Source organism: Aspergillus tanneri, assembly GCF_003426965.1.
Source record: "Aspergillus tanneri strain NIH1004 chromosome Unknown AapTan_7_pilon_pilon_pilon, whole genome shotgun sequence".
In the NCBI taxonomy this organism is placed as follows: domain Eukaryota; kingdom Fungi; phylum Ascomycota; class Eurotiomycetes; order Eurotiales; family Aspergillaceae; genus Aspergillus; species Aspergillus tanneri.
In genome coordinates, this window is record NW_022984634.1 from 2172858 (window position 1) to 2196729 (window position 23872).

The 23872-nt window shown below is 47.1% G+C and overlaps 6 protein-coding genes across 6 annotated transcripts; 4 read left to right on the forward strand and 2 right to left on the reverse strand.

Annotated features, from left to right (window-relative positions):
• Positions 1–2723: 2723 nt before the first annotated feature.
• Positions 2724–7258, forward strand: pex6 (AAA family ATPase peroxin 6; the record flags this gene model as incomplete). The annotated part of the gene is made up of 3 exons (XM_033571929.1): positions 2724–2892; positions 2961–6711; positions 6763–7258. The coding sequence occupies 3 exons, from the start codon at positions 2724–2726 to the stop codon at positions 7256–7258; spliced, it is 4416 nt and encodes a 1471-aa protein (XP_033425244.1).
• Positions 7259–8255: 997 nt separating this feature from the next.
• ATNIH1004_007305 (uncharacterized protein) lies at positions 8256–12877 on the forward strand (the record flags this gene model as incomplete). The annotated part of the gene is made up of 22 exons (XM_033571930.1): positions 8256–8347; positions 8419–8452; positions 8564–8633; positions 8710–8782; positions 8989–9053; positions 9165–9187; positions 9268–9382; positions 9447–9525; positions 9578–9612; positions 9672–9700; positions 9745–9777; positions 9834–9858; positions 9920–10121; positions 10182–10259; positions 10320–10448; positions 10504–10651; positions 10708–10798; positions 10853–11015; positions 11519–11693; positions 11746–11891; positions 11940–12067; positions 12126–12877. 22 exons carry the CDS (start codon positions 8256–8258, stop codon positions 12875–12877), a joined length of 2685 nt encoding a protein of 894 aa, XP_033425245.1.
• A 673-nt stretch (positions 12878–13550) lies between these two features.
• ATNIH1004_007306 (HECT-type E3 ubiquitin transferase) lies at positions 13551–15336 on the forward strand (the record flags this gene model as incomplete). The annotated part of the gene is made up of 3 exons (XM_033571931.1): positions 13551–14057; positions 14694–14978; positions 15040–15336. The coding sequence occupies 3 exons, from the start codon at positions 13551–13553 to the stop codon at positions 15334–15336; spliced, it is 1089 nt and encodes a 362-aa protein (XP_033425246.1).
• Positions 15337–16400: 1064 nt separating this feature from the next.
• On the reverse strand, positions 16401–17842 carry ATNIH1004_007307 (TauD/TfdA dioxygenase family protein; the record flags this gene model as incomplete). The annotated part of the gene is made up of 6 exons (XM_033571932.1): positions 16401–16514; positions 16568–16701; positions 16764–16800; positions 16864–17318; positions 17384–17589; positions 17643–17842. 6 exons carry the CDS (start codon positions 17840–17842, stop codon positions 16401–16403), a joined length of 1146 nt encoding a protein of 381 aa, XP_033425247.1.
• Positions 17843–19285: 1443 nt separating this feature from the next.
• ATNIH1004_007308 (putative transporter) lies at positions 19286–21265 on the forward strand (the record flags this gene model as incomplete). The annotated part of the gene is made up of 6 exons (XM_033571933.1): positions 19286–19549; positions 19613–19941; positions 20000–20840; positions 20909–21027; positions 21094–21177; positions 21241–21265. 6 exons carry the CDS (start codon positions 19286–19288, stop codon positions 21263–21265), a joined length of 1662 nt encoding a protein of 553 aa, XP_033425248.1.
• A 223-nt stretch (positions 21266–21488) lies between these two features.
• ATNIH1004_007309 (uncharacterized protein) lies at positions 21489–21907 on the reverse strand (the record flags this gene model as incomplete). Its single annotated transcript, XM_033571934.1, has 2 exons — positions 21489–21708; positions 21813–21907. The coding sequence occupies 2 exons, from the start codon at positions 21905–21907 to the stop codon at positions 21489–21491; spliced, it is 315 nt and encodes a 104-aa protein (XP_033425249.1).
• Positions 21908–23872: the final 1965 nt, after the last annotated feature.

Consider the following 23872-nt stretch of genomic DNA (forward strand, 5'->3'; position numbering starts at 1 on the left):
ACTCCTTTATTAGTGTATATTGCTATCGCGGAGTCCTCTCAAATGTGCTCGCAAGGTCTCCCTTATTGGTGCACCTAATAGACATGAGCCTCATCGTGACACTTAGTTGCAGTCCAAAACTCCAAGTTCTCCAATCTTCCCCTTCTAGTAGGATGTCCTCCGTACAGCTCATCCCAATGCACACCAATCCCTGTGGACAGGTAGTAAGCAAGGCGGACACAGCCCACTCGGCGGCAATGATTTGTTTGGGTCGTCCCCCCCCAAAACAACGTGAGGTGCACTCCGTACTAATGTTGGTAATTAATCCCTACTCCAAAGTAGCCAACTCTGCAATAAATACCATGGCATCCAAGAGGACCCTTCCGTTCCGATTCTGGAACCTGTGGCATGTGGATACAGCACCGTTCAGTTCTCCACGGAATCCCCGCTTCTGTCGAGGAAGTTGAAATCGAATGGCATGATCCAGTCTATGCAATGTAGACTTGTGGCTACCAGGACCTCGAGGCTGTGCCTGAGCCCTTACAATGTACTTTACCTTTGCATCGCCACATTTCCCGCTACTCTGTATCTAAAATACACTTGCAATATATCTTGTAATATTACCCGATTCCTTTCCAGAAGGTACAAAAGGTACAAACCAAACTTCCCTTTCAAGGCAGCACAATTTTCCGAATATGGAAACCGTAAGGCATGGAAAGCATCTTTCACCTCCCCCCCCAACAACAATCTACAGAGTAGAAGAACTAAAAAGGACAGCTTTCATTTCGTGGCTTGCGTACTCTAGATGGGAAGAATGCTTGGCTACTCTGAGGCACCGACATTCTACTTACATTGAGTATAATGTGACATCAGTCATTCCCGTAGCTCCTGTCAAACCTGCTCATGATATTGATAAATCAAGTCCGATCTTCGTGTTGTTCTCCTTATCTCCCGCCCATCTGCTCAAGCTGACGTCTTTGGATACGTAGACTTAATTGCTGGCTTTACGCAAGCATTCGTATTAGAAGAGAATAAGGCATCGTAATTTCACTTCAGTTAAGGATTTTATCTACGGCTATTTTTACTTTTGTGTATGCCTGAATCCTTTGACATGCGCATTGCGGCACTCGGAGATTTAATTTTGAAACTAGAATTATCTTCTGCACCTTCAAAGGCTGCGAAGAATGTCTTTTTCTGAAACCGGATTAGATAACCAGGTTACTCCGTACTACAGTTCCGTATGTCCTGTACTACCTCAGCTACCCTCAGGTAGATATAGCCCAGTTCCAAAGTATATCGAACAGAGCCTATTATAGTTGCCTTGAGCTTCTGCTGTCGAGGAACGTGCTTTAATAGCAAGTGGAGTGACGCATGCTTACTATTGTAGGTAAGCCAATCATATCAAACAATAAGGGGAATCATCAACTGGCTAAATCAAGCCCAGCCGGGCACAGTACTGGTGAAAGTTCAGATCGAACGCGCCGCACCGGTATGTGGCCAGGAGAATACGTATCGGCTGTTTTCCCCAGGGAATACTGTGGCATGTCCCCGCTTCATGCTCATGGAAGAAGGAATACACATATTCCATTGAGATCGTAGATAAGAACATCTCGACGAACCACATTATGGTCGCGGTTAGCTTTTCGCTAATGGCGACAATACCCCAGTAGTGTCTCCCCCCGCATTCCAGGGCTCATTGTTCTGTTCGCCAGCCCTCGCAGATATTCCCGCAGCTGGTTCTCCTTATTCCTCGAAGTCACGGTAGTGAATTAAAGAAAGAGAAATCGCAGTCTCGCCTGAGCGCGTACTCGGATACCTCGTCGACAAGGGTTTGCTTATGCTGGACTCAGGTAATAAACTCGTAAAGTTGGATGGAGAACCCAAAGAGATGAAGCTCCCACTCGATATAGAAGTCTAGAAAGCCGCCAAATTCCTGGCCGATGGTACACTTTCTCCCACTGCTGCCGCCTCTCGTCACGAGCGACCTGTTACCCAAAGGTCGCGAGATGACCGCAATCGCTAACAAGGACCATTGGGGCAGAGAGAGAGGTTGCCCTGTCTTGGGGGCGATGTGCAAACGAAGTCAATGGTGCTTACTTCTCATAGTAAGGTGAAAACTAACTAGATCAATGTAATCGTTAGTTAATTCTATTCTAGAGAGCTCTGAAGTCGGACTATGGAAGCAAACCTATGGGAAGATAGAGCTTGACTAAAAGCATTTGAGGCTTTTTCGCTTATCAACGCTTCCCAGTCTGCTTGACTGGCGATGTATATCGTCCAATCCCAAGGGCTCTTAGTGAGTCATAATTTAGTAGCATCATGAAAGGCCGGGAGAATTTGTCTCGACAATATTTGTAAATCGAGGTTGAGATGAATAGGAAAGGCAAGCGAACTTGAACACGGGTGAATAGTCCGAGCTGGCCTTGTGAACTGGTTGGACCTCGGCTTCGGAAAGGGCAGAAAGCGCGGGCGGTGCCGAGCAGTTACAGAGGCCGTCCTAGATACTTCCTCCCCGGACTTTCTCCAGCGACTCGACTCTTGGTTGAATCCCACACCTGGGGAAAGATATCTGTCCCTTTGATCGCCGGCTGATGGAGTCCTGTTCTTGAGCCTTTCTTTGCTTGAACAGTTTCTGCCTCCCCTCCCGTACCGGTTCGTTTCTCCCACAGACACCTTTCTTCCCCACTCCGCGACCGACCGACTGGTGTAACGTAGCCTCTGTTATGGACATTGAACGTCGCGACATGAATTCGGATCAACCGAAGCGGCTCAGGCGGAATGCTGGGGGAAAGAGACCACGCAATAGAGCTCCCATCTCCGCACACATAGCCCTGGATGATCAGCTCCGCGGGAACGTGGGCGTTTTGTCCGATGACCTGGCTGCCGACCTATTCCAATCGTCGGGCTCGACGGGTGAGTGAAGTGTTCCTTTTCATAATTAAATGCTCTTCTAACGGTTTCCGCCATGCATCATGGCGCAGGGATAGATCAAGATGGGAACGAAATCCGTTATATCGCAATCTCACCTTTTCTTCCTGGTTATAGTGTTGTCGAGGATCTAAACTGGACCATCATCCCTGTCCGGCAGCAGTCAAGGGACCGCGCATACAATATTTCGATTCCTCATTCAACCGTCATTTTCCCTTACTCCATGGACTCGCTACAACCGTTTATCCAGGCATTGGGTAAGCTCGATCCGACCCGATCTATTCACGCTCAGCGTGCCATCGAGATCAAGGTATTGGATGTGGTTCCGCTGCATTTGGATACAATCTATGTGACAGTGGAGCGGAATCTGTTGCGCAATCATGACGATATTCAGAATAGATTTGGTGGAGGGTTTACCAGTAGCCTGCACGGGCCCAACGGGCTTTGGGCGAAGGCGGGGAAGAGCATAGAAACGAAGAGGTACTCAAAGAAGGCAGCAGCAGAAACGGAAGAGAGGCTCACGGCTGCTGTACGGGAGATGCTGGGAGTACTGAAGGTTGTGCACGCCGGTGATGTGCTACCGCTTCCACTGCCACCACATCCCATTACATACGCCAAACCGCCACCTGCCCATATTTCGTTTTGCGAACCGGTCTCCCAGGGCTTACTGATGCCGACAACCAAAATTGTTCTCATTCAGGCAAGACCTCATGGCAGCAGGGCACAGCGAAGCTTGCCACCCGGGCCAGGCTTACTCAAGCAGGTCGCGGAGGACGAGGCCGATGACACTTCAAACGAGCAATTTTACTCCGCTGCGGAAGACAAGCCCGTTGAGAGTAGCACAGAGATGGAAGGTGCCTCGACCGCCGATGAGTCCGAAACGGAGGGATCTGGAGGAAACATGAGTGATACGTCGGACGACTCGTTGGAGGACATGATCTCTCTGACTGCCCCTGAGCTTCCACAGCCAGGTTCTGGTGTCATCTCTGCGGTAACCGCTGCCACACCCCGTGCAGGGGGGCGACGAGCGGATGGTATCCACACACCAGGTTCTGTGGCATCAAACTTCACCTCGGCGACCCTGCGGCCAGGTCGAAGTGGCAGCGGTAGGGTCTTCAAGGCAGAGACTCTACTGCGCAGCATATCCAACGAATTTCTGCACCCCAAACCACGGGAAGATGATGACACGGAGGCTTTTATATTTGTGGATATTAGTGTACTTGCTAAAATCGGCTGTTTTTCAGGTGATTGGGTGAGAATAGAGGCATCAGAAGAGCCCCAAACAAACATAATTGCTTCGATTAAGCCGGGAAGCTTCGCTGAACAAGAGGATGAGACCGGAGAATGGCGTGCAGTCAAAATTTACGGGTTGCTGGGCCTCCCCTCTGCCAAACCACGATACTCAATCAACCAATCTCAAGACCGGCGTCCCAGTGTTTCCCAGCGTCCTCCACTACGATTGACGCCTTCCGTCTTTGTTCCGCCTCCCCTTCTGAATAACCTTGAGAACCCGAAATATATTCGTATATCTCCCATGAGCTTTAGTGCAGTTAGCGGAGGCTCTAAACCAGGCATTTTGCACCAAATGAAGGCCAGCGCTGTTAGAAGTCCACCGTTGGCAAAAGAAGTGACGCTGCTTAAGGTCTCAACGCCCCTTTCCATGGATCGCATCCTTCAGCCAGCATTATTTGCTGGACTCAAGCAATATTTTGAGTCAAAGAGACGAATTCTGAAAAGTGGCGACCTTGTTGGGATTAGTGTTGACGAAGAGCTTGGTAGGGCTGTTTTTACAGGAACTGCCGCCGGCGATGGTTCCGTTCAGGACGAGGACATTACTACTCGATTGGGCCAGGTGGTAGAGCCTGATTATGCTGGCATGAGGAAAGTTGGTGTCGCTTGGTTCCGTGTGGGACAAGTAATTCCTACCTCCCCAGACACAGAGGATGATGCATGGGAAGACCAGTGGGGAGGCGTTGCTGTAATTGACCCTGCAACTACTAGAATGGTACAAGCTGGAAGCGACGTGAGCCGAATCCCTGGGACCATGAATAATGGCTGGGAATACTGGTTTGGAACGAAATCGGCCCCGAGAACTGCCGGAGAATCTCAGTCTCCCCATGGCCTGATCACCGAACTTCCACATTCATTCGTGCCTCCATTACAGCAGCGAATTCGAGATTTGATGTCGGTGGCTACAAGTCCTCGCGCGATTCAGCTCGGTATGAAACCAGTGGTGATCCTCCTGAGGTCCCAGCAGAGGCATATCGGAAAAGCAACTATCGCCACGCGGGCTTGTTCCGATATTGGCCTTCATACCTTCCCGATCGATGCCTACGATATTCTGACTGAAGGTGGAGCAAATGGAGGAGACGTGAAGACTGAAGCATATCTAAAAGCAAGAGCGGAGCGTGCATTCAATTGCGGGTCGAACTGCACTGCGATACTCATCAAGCATATCGAAGTCCTAACTGCGGATAGGATTGTTTCAGCAATGACAGACATTGTGGCTGACGCGAGGGTTGTGATCGCAACGACTACAGACGTCGAGGAAATTCCCGAGGGAATTCGCAGCATGTTCACGCATGAGTTTGAGATGACTGCGCCGGAGGAAAAAGAGCGTGAGGGTATTCTTCATAATGCTGTGTTTGAGAGAGGTATTAAAACCTCACCTGACGTGGACTTGGGCTCAGTGGCGTTGAAGACGGCTGCTCTCGTGGCCGGGGATTTGGTGGATGTGGTTGAGCGAGCTTCAGCCGTGAGAGCTGCTCGCCTGGAGAAATTAGCGGATGCTGCAAGCAAACAGCATAAAGGATCTCGAGTCAGCATCAGGGATATTCTGATCTCTGGAGGTGACGCAGCACGTGGCGTCACTAAGGCCGATTTTGACTTTGCTGTTGAAGCCGCAAGAAAGAATTTTGCGGATTCTATCGGCGCCCCAAAGATCCCTAACGTTAGCTGGGACGATGTCGGTGGATTAACAAATGTTAAGGATGCCCTTGTCGAAACTATTCAGTTGCCACTTGAGCGACCGGAATTATTCGCAAAAGGCATGAAGAAGCGCAGTGGTATTCTATTCTACGGCCCACCAGGTACTGGCAAAACGCTGCTTGCCAAGGCCATTGCTACCGAGTTCTCCTTGAACTTCTTCTCAGTTAAGGGACCCGAGTTGCTGAATATGTACATCGGTGAGTCAGAGGCGAACGTCCGGCGAGTTTTCCAACGGGCTCGAGATGCTCGCCCATGTGTCGTCTTCTTCGATGAACTGGACTCTGTTGCTCCTAAGCGAGGAAACCAGGGGGACAGTGGTGGTGTGATGGACCGTATTGTCAGTCAGCTCCTTGCCGAACTGGACGGTATGAACGGAGGTGAAGAGAACAGCGGGGGCGTGTTTGTTATCGGCGCTACCAACCGACCCGACTTGCTGGATACAGCTCTCCTTCGTCCTGGTCGTTTCGACAAGATGCTCTATCTTGGAGTCTCCGATACGCATGACAAGCAAGCCACCATTCTGGAAGCTCTCACGAGGAAGTTCACCCTCGACCCTGGATTGTCACTCAAGCGAGTGGCAGAACGGCTACCTCTTACGTACACGGGTGCCGATCTCTATGCCTTGTGCTCGGATTCCATGCTCAAAGCGATTACCCGAAAGGCTACAGCTGTGGATGAGAAAATCAGACAGCTACCAGGGGATCCTGTCAGCACCGCGTACTTCTTCGACCACCTTGCTACGCCCGACGATGTGGCTGTAATGGTGACGGAAGATGACTTTGTAGAAGCCCAGGGTGAGCTTGTTCCTAGTGTTAGGTATGTCACCACCAAGAGTTGTGCCAAGTCCGATACGCTAACACCATGTAGTGCCAAGGAACTCGAGCACTTTGAACGTATCCGGCGGTCGTTTGAATCTGTCGATAAGAAGCCGGACAGTGGCGGTGTTCCTAACGGACAACCGCCGCCACAGACCATTGGGGACGCACTGGAGGCTCTCAAATTTGGAGATCAATTGGATGGTCCTATAGGAGGACCCTTTATCAATGGTGACCATCCTTCTACGGTCAAAGGGAAAGCCAAGCAGGGTCAGTCCGCTATGAGGAACGCGAGTGGTCACTCGGTTAGCAGTAAAGGTAAATGGAAGATGAAGAATAAACCCATTGCGATTAGCAACGGGGATTCGGATTCATCTTTGGATAGGCCCAGCCTCGGTTCCAGAGATGATGGACGACCGTCTCGAGGGTATGACGATGTGGGTGAAAATGATGATGCCACTGAAGATGGAATGGTTAATGGAGATGAGGATTATGTCGTTCGAACCGACCATCTGTCCGGTCGGACAAATAGGGGGACAACACACTAGACGGGGCATGTTGGGTGAAGCCTTGGAGAAGACAAACGGTTGGGCTTATGTACATAATTACATACCCATGTATTTTTTTAGTTTTATTTTCTATAGCATCAAGAGGCATTTTCTTCATTTTTGTAGATTCTATAGATATGCCTGTTCCTTGTTTCAGGCCCAACCTATATCCCGGGATCGAATTTCCAATTCTATCTGCGAGAACTCATGTATCCCTGTTGAAGAGAGAATCGACATTCTGGGTATTATGCGTGGACATTAATTGCTGCCCCTCAACCATCAACTACTCAAGAGCCAGGTGGAGCGGGCTTTAGTCCGCTCTCTCTTATCGCTCTGGAATCCTGGGGCTCCCCCCCATCCCATATGATCATATTATTGGATATCCTGCTGGCAGAAGATCCACTGATAGCTACTGCGCTGACTCAACGGTCATGCGCAATTTTCCTATCGCCTCGCCATTGGCCCCCGTGCAGACAAGCTTCAGGCCGTCTGCCTCGCCAGATTCGGACGTCCTAATTAACAGAACCAACCGAAGATCACCACCAGCTCCCTCGTGACTGGCCCTCGGCCCCTGGATCTCGGTGCTGTTGGCAAATCACCGCATGCTGGACCTATCTCGACCGACGATCTAATTCATGGGTGGATAAACTTGCCTACCCATGCTCATTATGTAACGAAGTATGCGTGGTCACTTTCCCCCGCAGTTATAGGTAGACCACGCTTTGTGTGTCAAGGATGCGTTGGCGACAGAAGACGAGGGTATTAGATCATGCCCCAAAAGGAGAAAACACGGTGGAGGCATTACTTCAGGAGATTGGGACAGAATGGTGGGAGCGGCGATATCGCTCTCCTCCCCGACTCTCCGTGTAATATTTCCCGTCTCCTTCTCTTTGCTTGAACGATCTGTCCCAATTCTCCTTTCTAGTATACTGGTTTTCTTTACCTTGGTGTTTCAATTCAACTTACTGCTTAATATTCCCCGGTGGAACTTGTTGATATGGCCACAGCAAAAGATATACAAGGCGATGACGACGCGCAGCTGGCGGCCATGGGCCATAAGGCCGAACTGAAACGGAATTTTTCGATGCTGTATGGGCCAGGATCTCCGTCGATCCTCAGAAACCCGAAGGTGAATTGGCTAACACATCCTGTGAATCTAGGTCTATGCTAGGCCTTGCATTTGCCATTCTTAATGTATGTTAGCAACATGCACAGCTTCACCCCCCATTGGACATCTTGCGAGCTATCGTTGGACTAGACGACACCAAGTGCTTAGAAACCGGCTAACTTTAATCCTTGTTGCAGTCATGGACCGCCTTGTCCGCCAGCTTGAATCTCAGTCTCCCATCCGGGGGATGCGTTAGCGTTGTCTGGGGTATGTCATGTGTTTATTCCACTTACATCCGGTACCTTTTATGGAGTGCATGGTTCTAATGCTGTTCTCTCTTTAGGCCTAGTAGCGGCGGGTATCTGTAACCTCTGCACCGGCGTCTCGCTTGCTGAGTTCCTGTCCGCGTATCCCACGTATGTACCCATCTTGTTGCTCCCATATCGTCAATTTTAACTCTGCTCTAGGGCGGGTGGGCAATATCATTGGGTCGCAGGTAAATCAACACTCGATTAGTCCGTGATGGTCTATCGAACGCTGCTAACATTATTTTTCCTTTGGCAGTCAGTAGGTGTCTCCATCAGGGCTTACGTATCAACTTGTTGCTAAGAACATATCAAAGTTTCCTGGAAAAAGTGGATGCCGATTCTTTCATGGATTACCGGATGGGCAAATGTTTCAGGTTGGGTAAGTAATATAAGCCCATCTGGTTGCACTTGGCTTTGAATAAGGTTAATTTGTTTCAATAGCTTGCGTTGACCGCTACTGGTGGACTGCTGGCTAGTCAACTGATTCTAGGGATCATTTCGTTGATGCATCCGGTAGGAATACCCCACTCCCGAGAAGAAGAGAAACGGAATGAAATTTATGTGGTTCGTTAATTGCTGATATGGCTCCATAGAGTTTCGAACCCCAACGCTGGCATCAATTCCTCCTTTATATTGCATACAATTTAATTGCATTCATCATCAATTCGTTTATGAATTCCGGCCTTCCACTTCTTACTAAGAGTGCTTGTAAGCATATCATAGCCCTCAATTACGCCCCATGTCTTGTGTATAGGATACTGAAGTCAAAAAGTTATCTGGTCACTGTCTGGATTTGCTGTCATCTCCATAACGTTGCTTGCGTGCGCATCGCCTAACTACAACTCGGGAGAGTAAGATGAAGCTTGACACCTATATTAAATATCAGGTTGCTTATTTTAGCAGGTTTGTGTTCACAAATTTTATCAACGAGACAGGCTGTAAGTCTTTTTGTTTTGTTTTTCAACTGATCCTACAACTTGAGACTGATAAATTTTAGGGCCCGATGGTGTTGCTTGGCTGTTAGGTGTATGTCTTTTGATGGCTACAAATCCGTGTCTAACAGTATATAGCTTCTTCAAGGAGGACTTGGTCTTACCGGATTCGTAAGTTGCACTCCATGTCTCATTTTCATTCTTGGCGGCTGACAATCAATGCAAAGGATGGTGTTGCACACATGATCGAGGGTATACATCTCCCAAAATTATCTCCCTATATATTGGACAACGTGGTACTAATTAGTAGTAGAGATCCCCAATCCCTCTGTAGCGGGCCCTAAAATTATGATAGCTTGTGTTGGCATCGGAACTGTGACTGGTCTAATATTTTTGATCGTGTTGCTGTTTGTCGCTGGCGACATCCATGCCGTTATCAATTCTGCCGCAGGACCTCTCGTGCAAATTTTCAAGAATGCCACCGAGAGTAATGTGGGTGCAGTTTGCCTTCTAATGTTTGTTTCCCTCGCTTTGGTGATTTGAATCTTGACGTTTTTCTGACTGCTTCTTCAAAGGTTTCCTCTGATTTGTATTCTCTTTGCTGCTACTACTATCATGGCGACTAGCAGTCGTATGATCTATGCATTTGCAAGGTAAGGTTTTCTATACTCTGTCAGATCCTGCCTTCCAATTTGCTAACAATACGGCTGTAGAGATGGCGGTCTCCCAGCTTCCCCCTTCTTCAGCAAGGTCCATCCAACGCTTAAGGTGCCGTTGAATGCCCTATATGTGACGAGTGTTCTAGTTATTATTTTTGGGTGTATCTTCCTTGGCTCCTCCAGGTATGTGTCTGTAATCATTGCATTGTCCAATATGCTCGTTAATCGATCTGAACAGTGCCTTCAACGCTATCGTATCGTCTTCAGTGGTAATGCTTGATATTGCGTACGGGATTCCGATTGCAATCCACTGTATGCGTGGCCGGAATACACTCCCTGAGCGACCATTTGTTATTCCCAATATTCTTGGCTGGATTGCCAACATGGTATGTGCGACTGAAGCCATTAGAATGAATGAAATCTTAACTGATATTGCTGGCAGATCTCCTTGGCCTACATTTCTCTAACTACTATCCTCTTCCTCTTCCCTCCAACCCTTCCTGTTTCTGGTAGCAACATGAGTAAGTCTCTTCGTAAGTGCCAGGTTAGAAAATGACAGATCCCACTAACGCACTCTATTAATATAGACTACTGTGTCGCTGCCTTTGGCATTGTATTAATAATTTCCACATTCCAGTGGGTTGTCGATGGCCGGAAAAACTTCATTGGACCTAGAATTGATGTGGATATTATAACAGGAGAGGTGGCTACAGGTGAATACGGCGAGAACAATGGTGAATATGGTGGACAGTATGAAGAAAACGACAGGAAATAAGCTATAAGCAGGAACTATGGCTATAGTAAATGGCTTTAAAAGAAAACTAACAAATATTATTTATCCTTACTAGCCTTGGGATGTGCATAAATACCTTTTTTTTAAAAAAAGAAGGTACATCCTTTCTATTATAGTGTATCTCCAGTAGTAATGCAGTATCTGCCTGAGGCAGACAGAATAGCATTACGTCATAGCCACAATAGTTACCATCATGCCGCCATCCCGACAACTTTACTCTTTCCACACAGTTTTCTTCTAAAGACCAACGCTAGAGATACTACAACTGTCTGATCACCCCAAGAACGAAAGTGATTTAAGTCCGCTATTTATTTTATCTATGCAACGAAACGTGCTGGTGTACACCTAAAACCTTTCTCGTTATACCTTGGGACTCAACGCCACGATCCGAGTCAACCAATTCTTCGTGTACATAGAAACAGATGCTAGCAATGTTCACCATCTCATTGCCATCGCTTAGCAAGTACATGCCATGGCGTGACCGTATGATCTTTGATCTTCCGTCTGTCAAGATTCACGGGATTGATACCGCGCATGAGAAGCCAGCCCGAGCTCTAAAGCATTTGCTCAAACTGAACCATGCGAATCATGCTATATTATTCAATGAACGGAAATTTCATAACCATGTACCCCATGTTCGTTGTCAACCTCTATCTGTTGCGAAATAGCTCGCACTAACTGGCATAGATTCTAAGTTCGGCCTTCCTACAGGGAGCGGACGCAGATGATCTAACCCGGGTCTATGAGTCGGAATCCAAGATATTAGACCCTTGGGTTGATTCTCCTAGTGAGATTTGTACTTATGATTGGAGAGATTACTTGGGACGTAGAGAGTATGGTTGCTAGCATTGCGATTTGCGAGCGTGGGCTAATTCTATCAGATACCAGCGAGCCTATGTTGATTTCTTCGAGGATGAGCTTGTCCGCTACAGCTATGATTGGAAAAAAGTTGTCTTTGAATACCTCTTGTCGGGCAAGGAACCTTTGTTCAATTCCCTTGTTGCTGATCGTAAGTTGAGTCTGGAAGCTCCCCTATGGAATCAATCAAGCTAATTCTTTTGACCAAGTTGGACACCCTTTGATTCATCTTGCCTATGCCTTTGAAATGTCCAGCCGTGAAGTCGGCCTAGAAGCGCTTGCTATGACAGCTACCTGCTACGGAACCATCCATAAATATTTCGATGATCCCACCTATTCACAGGTCGAGTCATCCTATAAATCGGCCTCCGTCATGGAAATCCTCAATAAGGTCCGAAAGGACCCCCGATTCAAGGGTCTCTTCGGACACCCAGGAGACCATAACTTGGAGACCATCTTCCGCGACCACGAGGCCGCACTTCTAAACCACTGGAATGCATGGAAGATTGAAGATCCCATGTCTCAATTTCGCGAGAGCCAAGAGCTTGCCGCGGCCGTTTTGACTGCCACTCGTACAGACGTGAACAAGAAACATGATTTCTTCCTTGTGCATATCCTGACAACCAGCCATGCCGTCCGTATCCTTCTACCCTTAATCCCCGGCCGATATCAACTCCCCCTAGTCAGACAATGGTGGCTGATAACTCTGGCCGTCTACATTGCCCAGCTAAGACCGGAAATTCACCTCGATAGTATCCGTGACTACGAACTAGCCGGACGGGATTGGAATTGGACGGCAAATAAGGCAGTTAAGGGCAGTTATTCTACTGACCCGCACTATGTCAAGGCCATCCGTGCTTTCAAGGAAGCAGCCCTAACTTGGGGCGATGCTGATTCTTACTTTTTGAAGGCGGCGGTCAAGTTCGCCGAGGAATTTAACGGTTGGGGAGGGTTTATCTAACTGATGGGAGATATCTGTTTTGTTTTTCTTTCTCTTGGATTTCTCACAAAATTGTAGCTTTATTATATCATATGTTGAGGGCGTCATCGGGCTTTAGCTTCTTTGGTCCTTTGGAAGTGTACATGATAATATATTCGGCAAGTGTTTTTGGATTTTGTTGAACTAAAATTTTTCTGGAGACAGCAAAGGCATTATCATAGATGCATAATGCGCATTGTTTGTAGAAATGTAAACGTTTTGGCGGTACAACAGAAAGGCAATATGATGATGCCTGAGGCATACTTACGATCAGGTGATGTTGATCGAGTTTTTGGTTTGCAATGTTTGCACATTTTGTTCTGTGAATCTGTCAGCTATTGACCTTCTGTCACTTCTGTGACTTCTTGTTTTTTCACAGTCTTATATGACCTCGACACGAATACGGTTAATAATGTCCTTACCGACTAATCAAGAGCAGGATATAGCCCTCCACTTGCACGCTGAACTGCTACCTAATATTCGATATGTCACGCTCTATGTCTCTCTACCTGCGAGCCTACAGACGCGAGGCGTTCGTCCAGAAATATCTCTGTCAGAGTCCCGTCGAGCCATAACAGTATCTCTACCGTCACCGCTTGACCATGTAGCGGATACAATAAAATTACCAGCCCGCGTCAGCGAAGCCTCCCGCCACATGCTGACTGGTGGTCGACACGGTATCAGAGAGCCCAAGAATGAAGGAAAATGCGATGGAGACCAGCGAGAATACTCGTTCAGAATGCAGATTGACAATGAAGATGAGTTATTCCTCTCAAAGGAGGAACCCCTGGACGGGTTTGTGCCATGGACTGCTTCGGACATGCTCTCTACGACTAGATTAGGCTGTCGACAATGTGGAAGTATTGTTTTGGACTCACCATCTTTGTATCACACTGACTCCATAAATGAATGTCCCGCGGGGTGGGTTTGGAAAGATTTGCCCAGCGGGAACTGGGCTGAAATGATGGATTTTTGGCACTGCCATAAACCTGATACTGAGAAGGAAGATACACAGGATGCTGCGATACGGGTCCCGGAAGACAAAAATGCTACAGTCAAGGGATATGGTGCCGCGAATCAAGTCATTGCCAACCCTGGAATTGTCTTAGTGGATGTGGCGACTTTCCTGGTCTCAGAGGTGGATTGTAGTGGATTGAAACAGGTGAGAAAGATAATACCCACCAGCTGGTTCTCTGCATTGCGTTCTTTTCTTCTCTGTCTTTTCTCTTCATTTTGTCTCTTGTGTTCCAACAACACTCCCATATTCCCTGGCTTCTCTAGGCAACGTATTAGCGTGGGCAAAAAAGAAGGGGGCCATATCACTGCCATGATTTGACCTTCGATACAGCTGCCCTATAATCACAGAGCCTTGGTCGATTTGCAAGATGTCCAATCTTGACCAATAAATGGTTGGGTGTGTGAGATGGGGTGCAGTTATCCTCTTTAGCAGATGGATTTCACGCTTAGCCTCGCGCACTCTCATTTATTGGTGACCATGGCTGCGCCTCGGTTTTTTCTCCGTTGATTTTGTCTAATAGGACTGACCCCAAGATATGGGATTGACGCGATTATAACGAGGTACATGCGTGGGCCTTTGGCAATCCTTTTTGAATAAGCCTGTTGACTCATTTGTAATATCTGTAGACTTGACCGCCGTACGTGATGGCCATGTAGCAGATGGAAAGATGTAGCATTTCATGAATATAACTACATTTATCAAGCATGTTTCCGCTTCTTGTGTCATTTGTTGTCATATTTTGTTGCCTGAAATAGACCTAATATGCTAATACATTACCAGATTCAATCTGAAGATATTCAGAAGCCTTCACTGGATCTGCAAACAGAAATACACTGCGAGAACTGCAATACTCTGGTGGGCGTGGAAGATATTGTGTCTCGAGGGTGGAGACTATTTAAGACAAGCCTCGCCGCAAGCACGAAAGCACTCAAAGAAGATAAGGGAGGGACAGATTGGCACACCCAATCAACTGAAACTGTTGTGGCCGCACAACTACTCGAACTGATAGAAAGGGAAAGCACTAGACGATTTGTTATCCACAGTGGCCAGAAGGAGGGCCTGTTGGTATGTCTATATACAAGTCAATTACGTTCTTCGCCTTCGGATGTCTGACTTGAGGATATAGATATGGGTTTTTAATCCAGACTTGTGGTACACAAATTCGAGTACTACTCACAGTATCACGGCGCAACGGGCAATGAAGATTCTGTTCCAAACAGTTGCTAATGTTGATGAGATGCTCAACCCCGAGAGTGGCAAGGCCTCATCTTTATCTCTCGAAGAGCTTCGTCTGCCAGCCAACGTCTTTTCCGCTGTTTTAACAGCGTTGGAGGGAAGTAATGAGATGTTGCCCCTGTCCGCAAGGAGATTTCGGGAATGGAGAGTGGGGGTGATGCATCGGTTTGTGAGGTCGAACGCCTGAATGAAGAGTCAACCTGACTGGAAGCAAAAGAACCTTCCATTTCTGGAAACAAATGTCCTCGTGACCTCCATCTTACCATTATTCACCATCATTTTTCCAATTCCCATTCTTCAACAAAGTCCTCAACAGTTGTCTCCTTTTCACCCCTTCTCCATTCCATTTCTATTTTCTTTTTGTCTACTTCGCTTCTATTCACTCTTTCAGTCTGCTTTCCACGGGTTTTACCTACTACTGAACCTTTTCAGTATTCTTTCTCGTAGGTAGAGGCCTTCCATTTCTTAATCCACCATAATTATATCTTCTCATTCTATCTTCTAGGTTGACTCTTTTTCGTTCTGGGTGAGATTCAAATGGCGACATTGTCCCCCGAATCGCAGCCAATATCACAGCCTCATGATGAAGACTGCATAACATGGGAGCACGTGGAGGATGTACGCGACCTGCTTTGCATGAAGAAAGAATCCGCGTCAGAAGAGGTCCATGCTTCTAATTCTCCGAGCACAAACATCTCCCAACCAGATGACAGGGAAGAGCCTCAATCGTTCTATATCAAGAATGCAGCTGCCAATCATACGAGCCCTAATCTTCCTAGAGAAGCCCTATAGGGCCCTCAATGCCTCTACCGATAATCAAAGTGATCCCTCCTCCTGGCTCGGATCAGGCAGAAAGTACATTGAATTAACGAAATCCATGCCAACTCGCATTTTGATACCTAAAAAACCCTGAACGCCCTTGAGTACCCGGAGTTATTTGTGATGCCGAGCTACAAATGCTTTGACTTGGTTGCGCCTATTTTTGATTCGGATTACTCCAAAAATGGGCTTGATGTTTGTAGCCATAATATTTTTAATGGTAGCGTGCGGTATTTTACGATTGTCAGTACAGGTGTGTTTTAGATTTTAGAATACTTTCCTCTCCTATGAAACGATACTGATTCCAGAACAGCTTCTAATTTTCATTCTCCAAACAACAACCTGTTGGCTTTCCCAACACGCCACAAGCTGCTCTGCTTAACTGAACCCATTGAATCATTACCTGAACGGCTTATCATACCGTTGGCCTGTTCATCCTTCAAACAGTGTTTCATATGGTGGTTCCGCCTGTGGAGTGATTCTTGCGATGTGACGTCTCTGACCATCCTCCCAGTCGAAAAGAGCACTGTGGGAAGTCACACGATTCTAGAGCCGTCAGCTTTCCGAAGCAAAGAATCTTGCAGCAACATCACACTTACATCCCAGACAACAACAGTTCCTTGTCGCCATCTCACACGGGCTTGCAGGTCCTGAGACAGGGCAATGTGATCATACAAGAACTTCAAGAGGAAGTCTGATTCCTCCTTTTTGTATCCAACAATGTACCGGGTGACTGGATGGCAGTTAGAAACTCTTCATAATTGACAGAATCGTAGATTCGAACAATGTACTCACACTGTGGGTTCACATACAGGGCTTTCTCTCCAGTAACCTAGGCATTCTGTTAATACATTCCAGTTCTCTACGAAGTCTGCTACCAGTAGCATTCACTTACGGGATGGGTTCGAACGATAGGATGTTCCGAAGTAATAGGGTCACGACGGGCAATACCACCTTTGTTCAGACTGTTGTGCACCTGCTCGATGCCAGAGTGAACGGCCTTCAGACCATGCAGTCGCTTACGGAATTCAGGCGACAGGCGTTTATAAGCCTGGGCCATGTCCGCAAACAGGGTATCTCCTCCACTGGTAGGTCCATCTAGGAAGTACAAGAAGGTGGTACCAGGAGGTTGCTTCTCGAAAGTCACATCCGAATGCCATGCAACTGTGTTTGTGCTCCGGGCTAGGAATTCAGATCCAGACTTGTCATCAGCCCCTCGATGCACGAGATGAATTTCCGGGTAGCCTTTTGGTGCCCCAGATGTCTGGTGAATGTGGTGTCTGCCAAAGTAGCCCCCGAACTCAAGAGCCTGGTCGATTGGCAGATGCGCGAAATCCTGGTCGCGGAAGGCTGAAGAGTTTAAATCAGGCTATTGCCACCATTTAAATTGATACTGAGTGAACTGAGTGACCTACCAACCACCTTCCTTTGGGCAACAAACAGTGCCAGCTGATCCTTTCCTTCCTTTGTCAACTGGCTTAGCTGGATTCCCTTGATCTCAGAGCCTATTGTTGGAGTGAGATGATCCAACTCAACTTTGCCCTCGGGCAAGAGGTCGGGGAAAGAAGGGTCGGCATCTTTTCCATGGTCATAGTGCTCAAATGGCTGTAGTGGTGGATATCTTAATCATCGATTAGCAAAGAAGGCTTGCTAGACAAGAACAAGTCAGCTTACTTCTCCGTCTCATTGTCCCAGACAGGGAGGTAATGAGGAAACGACGCAGGGGGTTGCTTTTCGGTGCCTTTGATCTCATCACCATGCCTATAAGTGTTGTTATATCCTTGGAGGTTCTCCTTGTTGAAGCCAGCATCAGTTCCGAGAGGTTGAGCAGGAGCCGCACGGAGAGATACGGTTTCAGTTATGGACGGAGCCATTTTGTAGAAGTTGATGCGCACTGACTGGTGATCTAAGAATACAACACTGATAATCCATACATCTACGAGGGTTCCGTCTGCAGATATATCATCGGTTGCATCGTTTCCGGCTTATCCCGTCTTATGCTTGCGCAATATTTGCGGGGAATGTTTTGATTTTACAGTGCCTGACTCAGATTTACTTTGGGCTGGCGCGGGGTTAAAAAGTTTGAGGATACAGGCCTTCCTTGCGGGCTATTGAATGGGGTTCGCCTTGAAAGGGTACACGCTGATCAAGCCTCCGCTTGTGGTGTGCTGACGATAGGAGTTAAGGTATTCGGCAATAATCGTAGCTACCCAGCATGCACCTGCTCTGGTTAGCGTATATTAGAATGATACGATGGATTGTTTATGAACAATAATAGTCGTGAACTAAATTGTTGTCATTATCGCAGCGGAGGCCAAGCATGGCGTGATAGGGCATCTCAGTCGCGCAAACGACCCCAAAAAACAACCAAATTACAAACACCCCGCTTGAAGACCCGCGTGTCTAGTTTCGAGTGGATCGCAATTCGATCGGTCAAGGGCCGTCATGAGCTAATTCTTTTTTTGGCGGCTCGTCAATCTCTCCTCTGAAGTTAACATTTCCACTTCCATCAGTCATGGTGGGCACAATGTTAGGACCCGGAGCAAAACAATAACATGCATAAAGTCCCAGCTAGGGAGTATAAAATAAAGGAAGCAAAATGGCTAAATCAGTGTCGAGTATCAGAAGTCAATCAATGCTACTCCGCAATCTCAATGTTGTGATGATGATACGAAAAGACACCATAAGCCAATCCAATGATGACATCCATTCTTATTTTCGCTTCAAACCACGTTCCAGATCGGCTATACTTTTGGTGGCATACAGCCAACAGAAACATCCCACGCCAATGCTAATCTGGCTCGCCTTTTATAACGCCACCCTGGACGAACTTGCGTGATATGGTTACCCCTGTTCCTATTGGGTACAAGCTAATCGGCTGTGTACCTCGAGATGCTACCGTATGCAATAGAATGGAGCTATCCATCTGCTTATCGCAGCTACCTTTGTATCAGGGTGCGATGTATTTGAACTTTGCCGATGACGCCTAGCTGCTGAGCATGTTGGCCGTGATTCTACGTCAGCCTGCGGCACTTCTCAACCTCTAGAACAAGAGAGGTTTCAGTACCCATATATTACGATTGGCTGCAGACAGATATCCACAGCTCATGGGGTACTAGCCAGCCTTTTAAGAGATTTCGATTAAGTTGGACTCTAGAATTGCGTGATGGGAATATGGCAGTTCTGATCTTTTTGTAACTCCTTGCATGATGGGCCTTTATAATTCGAAAAGGCCCGTATTCTTCACGGCTTTACTACCCAAGTCATAAATCTAGTCAGAAAGCCATCTGTCAGACGCAAAAAGTACCTCGACAAAAATGGCCCCGGACGAAGTCAAGGGGGCAAAATCTGTGGTTGCCCCTATCAACTATGACACAAAGGCAACTCTGTCTGGGTCATCCTCGTTGTCATCACTAGCTGCGAACGAGCGACACAGCAGGGTCAAAAATGTAAGCGACTGCGCTTTCGATACCAGCGAGGATCCGAGATACTACAAGCCAATCCCATCGTACGAAGGTATACACCGTTGGGATCCGGATTTTGAGTGGACTGAAGAAGACGAGAAAAAAGTTATAAAAAAGGTATACACATGGACTAGACACTTTATTTTTAACCAGTTGAACAGAGCTGACAACGCACCGTAGATCGATTGGCGTGTCTGCACATTTGCGTGCGTCACCTTCTTTGCGCTACAGTTAGACCGGGGCAATATTGTCCAGGCTCTGTCCGACAATATGCTAGATGACCTTGGCATGAACACCAATAATTATAACACCGGCCAAACTATTTTCTACCTTACCTTTCTGTTCGCGGAGCTTCCATCTCAGTTGATCTCGAAAAAGCTGGGACCGGACCGGTGGATCCCAATCCAAATGTTCTCTTGGAGTTTGATTGCAGCTTGTCAGGCGTTTCTCAAGAGCAAGGGTGGATATTATGCTTGTAGGGCGCTTTTGGGTCTCTTTGAAGGTGGATTGTGAGTAAAGTAGACCAGTCCACAGTTTGTGATTGACAATCGAACTGACAGTTTTCAGTATTCCGGATACAATTCTCTTCCTTTCCTTCTGGTACAAGTCCAGGGAATTACCCATACGGCTAAGTTATTTTTGGGTTTCCTACCAGGGAACAGCCATTGTTGGTGCATTCCTAGCGTTCGGCTTTCTACACATCCGTCGGGATGATGGAACTGGTGGATGGCGTTATCTCTTTGCCTACGAGGGCCTCATCACTGGTATCATTGCAATTGTGGCAGCTTTCTGGATGCCCCCCTCTCCAACTCAGACCAAAGGTCGATTTCGGGGTAAAAATGGCTGGTTTAACGAACATGAAGAGAAGATTATGGTCAACCGCGTGCTTCGTGACGACCCGAGCAAGGGAGGAATGCACAATCGACAGGCTGTGACACCCAAAATGTTATGGCATGCCATCTGCGACTACGATATGTGGCCCATATATCTAATTGGATTGGTCTGGATGATTCCGAATAGTCCTGCGACGAACTATATCACGCTGCAGCTAAAGTCTCTTGAGTTCAGTACTTTCCAAACTAACCTCCTAACCATCCCGGCATACGTACTGTTTATTATTAACCTGCTTTTCTGGACCTGGGTATCAGAACGCTTCAATCAGCGCTTTACGTTGGGAATTGTCTCGGAGGTCTGGTGCTTAGTATTGCTCATTGCACTTGAAACTCTTCCAAGCGGTACCAGTCCCTGGGCCCTCTGGGCAATTAACGCTCTGTTGATTGGCGCGCCATATGTGCATGCTATTATCGTAGCCATGACTTCTCGAAATGCAGGCTCGGTCCGCACCAGAACTGTTGCCAGCGCTTTATACAACATGATGGTCCAGGCTTCCAATATTATTTCCAATAATGTGAGTACACATGATAATTGTGAGTGCGAATATCCACAGTTCTGTGCTGATCGATCAAACTCGCGCAGATCTACCGCGAAGAAGACAAGCCCTACTATCGCACCGGGAACAAGGTTCTTATCGCTTTGACCGCGCTCAGCATAGTTCTATTTTTTTTGGCGAAATACTACTACATCTGGCGCAATAAGTAAGCCTTCCCTTAGTTTCCCAATCTAGCTCTGAATAGTTCCGGCATAGTGATACTCTACTCCAGACAAAAAGCTGCAGAGTGGGACGTTATGTCCAGTGAGCAGAGAGAAGAGTACCTGGCAGCGAACCAGGACAAGGGAAATAAACGGTATGGAGCGATTTGCCCTGATATTTTACATCCAACTGCACCGAGGACTGACTTTCTCCATAGACTCGACTTTCGGTTTATTTATTAGCGTAGGCACCAAGACGATAAATAGGATCCCGCTGGATTTGAGTCGCTAGTCTAATCACGGTAATTATAATGGTAGCTATTTCGTGCTAGATTAAGACTTTCGCAAAAAAACCATAGATGGAATAAAAGTTTTTGGATTAGCATAATGCTGGACACAAATCTGTAATGCATGACATGATCAACAAGGTGCAGAGGCGCAACAAAAGTTCAAACAACCAAGCCATCTACTCCCCAATCACATACTCACATCCCTCGGGTCCAATCCAAACTTCGTGTAATTTTCCAGCTGGGACATCAACCCTGGCTCCTGTGCCAAACGTCTCCTTCTTCACCTCCCCGTTGTGCAGTTTGGCATTATCTTCGGGGTAGGTGATGGTCATGGTACCGCGAAGTATGAGGTGGGTAGTTAAGCCCGCGTGAGAGTGAGGCGGGTAATGAGAATCCCTGTAGGAACCGGTGAGCTTAAGGACCCAGTTGAAAGTACGTCCTCCCTCTAGTAGTGGCTGAATGTACCTCATGATGATACATACATAAGGGTATAAGCATACCTTCCATCTGACCAGGTAAAGACATGACCAAAACCCCAATCTCGAACTAGCTGCTCGCACTCGCTACGAGAGCTGATGGGATATGTCTGCGCCATACTGCTGATTTCAAAGTCAAGACGTCCTTAGGATGGTATATGGTGACAGTAGAGGTAGAGTTGGGTTTTCTCTAGACAATGTGGTGATGACGTAATTGGATGCCTGATCGACAGTAGTATAGTCCCGCAAGCTTATTCGTTGCTCCTTCTATGAAGTATCAAGGATCTTTTTTTGATGTTTTCTATCATAGATTGTTTTCATTTATTGCTAAATACTTATTGCCCGATGAATACGACCTGGTATACCTAGGTACGGTGCTATACAGATACTCGTGGGATGCCTGTGTGGCAAGGCACTGACAATGCCACATTGGGAAGTATTCAAGTAGCTCCGTCTTGTCCCCTTCTTCCGTCTTTCCTGACTTTTCTTCCCCGGTCCCATCATCTAAGGACAGTAAATCCTGATCAAGCATCACACAATTCCCATCTTTCTCTAATACTTCTATCGTACATCCTAGTCCGCATGAATTCTTCTTGCTCTTGATCCATCCCATCCGTTCTTGGGAAGTCTTTAACCTAAGACGCTAAGAGTCACGGTTGCTCCTATCTCTTGTTCCTTCTCCATGCACATCCAAACAAAAGGAAAGGAAAACAGAGTATGGTAGGAGACGACTGCGGTGACTAATTATTGGAAGTGGACAATATCTGACTAGTCGTCCGTCAATTGTGACGGGTCCTCGTGTCTCCAGCATCGACACAAGACTTCAAAGAATCTGAAACCCCAACGGATTAGGGACTCCCCATTACTTATCGCTGTAATGGGCACTTACCAAATGGTGTCAACCAACATGGGGTACCGCACCTATGGCAGTTCTTGCCCGGAATCACCCAGACTTCTTCTCCCTGTCCTCCGCAGGTGGGACAACGGACACCCGGCATCTAGTAAAAGGAACATAGGATCAGCAGTCGACCTATAAATGGGTCTCTCCAATACTTACAGGCATGTTGATGATGATGGAACAAAAAAGTCGACAAAAAGTCTTAAAAAGTGTATGACTGCTTGAGAGGGAGGCCTGAGGTCTGATCACCAAGTTATTCCCAAAGATTGAAATAGTCAAAGTCTAAAAGGATTTAAACGCAACAGATCCGAGTTTCTTCCGCACGTCTTGTCGGTCATTGAGCTTAATTATTTTGGGACACCCATCACCCTTTTATAGAGTTCAGTCAGTGGTCCCTTGATCAAAAATCCTCGCAGAAACCTAGAAATTCAACCGGGAGATCTTCGCTCTAACTCTAAGACCGATCGATCGATTGGAGACACGACTGGATTTGATCCATGTATCCAAATATCAATCACACAAGGACCCTTGCCAACTACTGAACATGTCATGTTCGCGCCCGAATTGGTCCCAGGTTCCACTGATGATGTCAATGGCCAGTGTTTGTATTCCAGCAAATGAGAATGGGAGCCAGTGTGATCTGCCTGCTACATCGATGAGTTACGTGTTCTGATCCTCTTAGGCTGGTCCATCATTATCCATACAGATGGAGGGGCAAAAAAAAGAAAGGATAATAAAAGCTTGGACACATAACACAGGAGTGAAAATAAAAGGTAGGGAGACCAAAAAAAAAAAAAAAAAAAAAAAAGAGAACCATAATTTGGAAACCGTTTATGCAGCTTGTTATAGAACTCGGTAGTTGGTAATTGCGGGTATTGACGCTTCTAGAGGCCCAGATGTGACTTGTTGCAAATGACGTCGAATGGGACGCGATGTATCCCCCCTACTCACAATACCCTAGTCCGGGGTGCTGGATCCTTGTAGCTCCGGATTATAGATCAAACTGGGACATCTAAACTTGTCTATGAATAGGTGGGTTCTACTTGGTACTTGTTGCAACTATTAGTAACTAGCGGCAGGGCTTAGTTAGTGGTCTCTTACCAGCATCAATCGACACATCTACATATTGCACACATCGCTTCTATAGATCCAAGGCACTATACATGTCCTTAGTGGTTGTATGGAG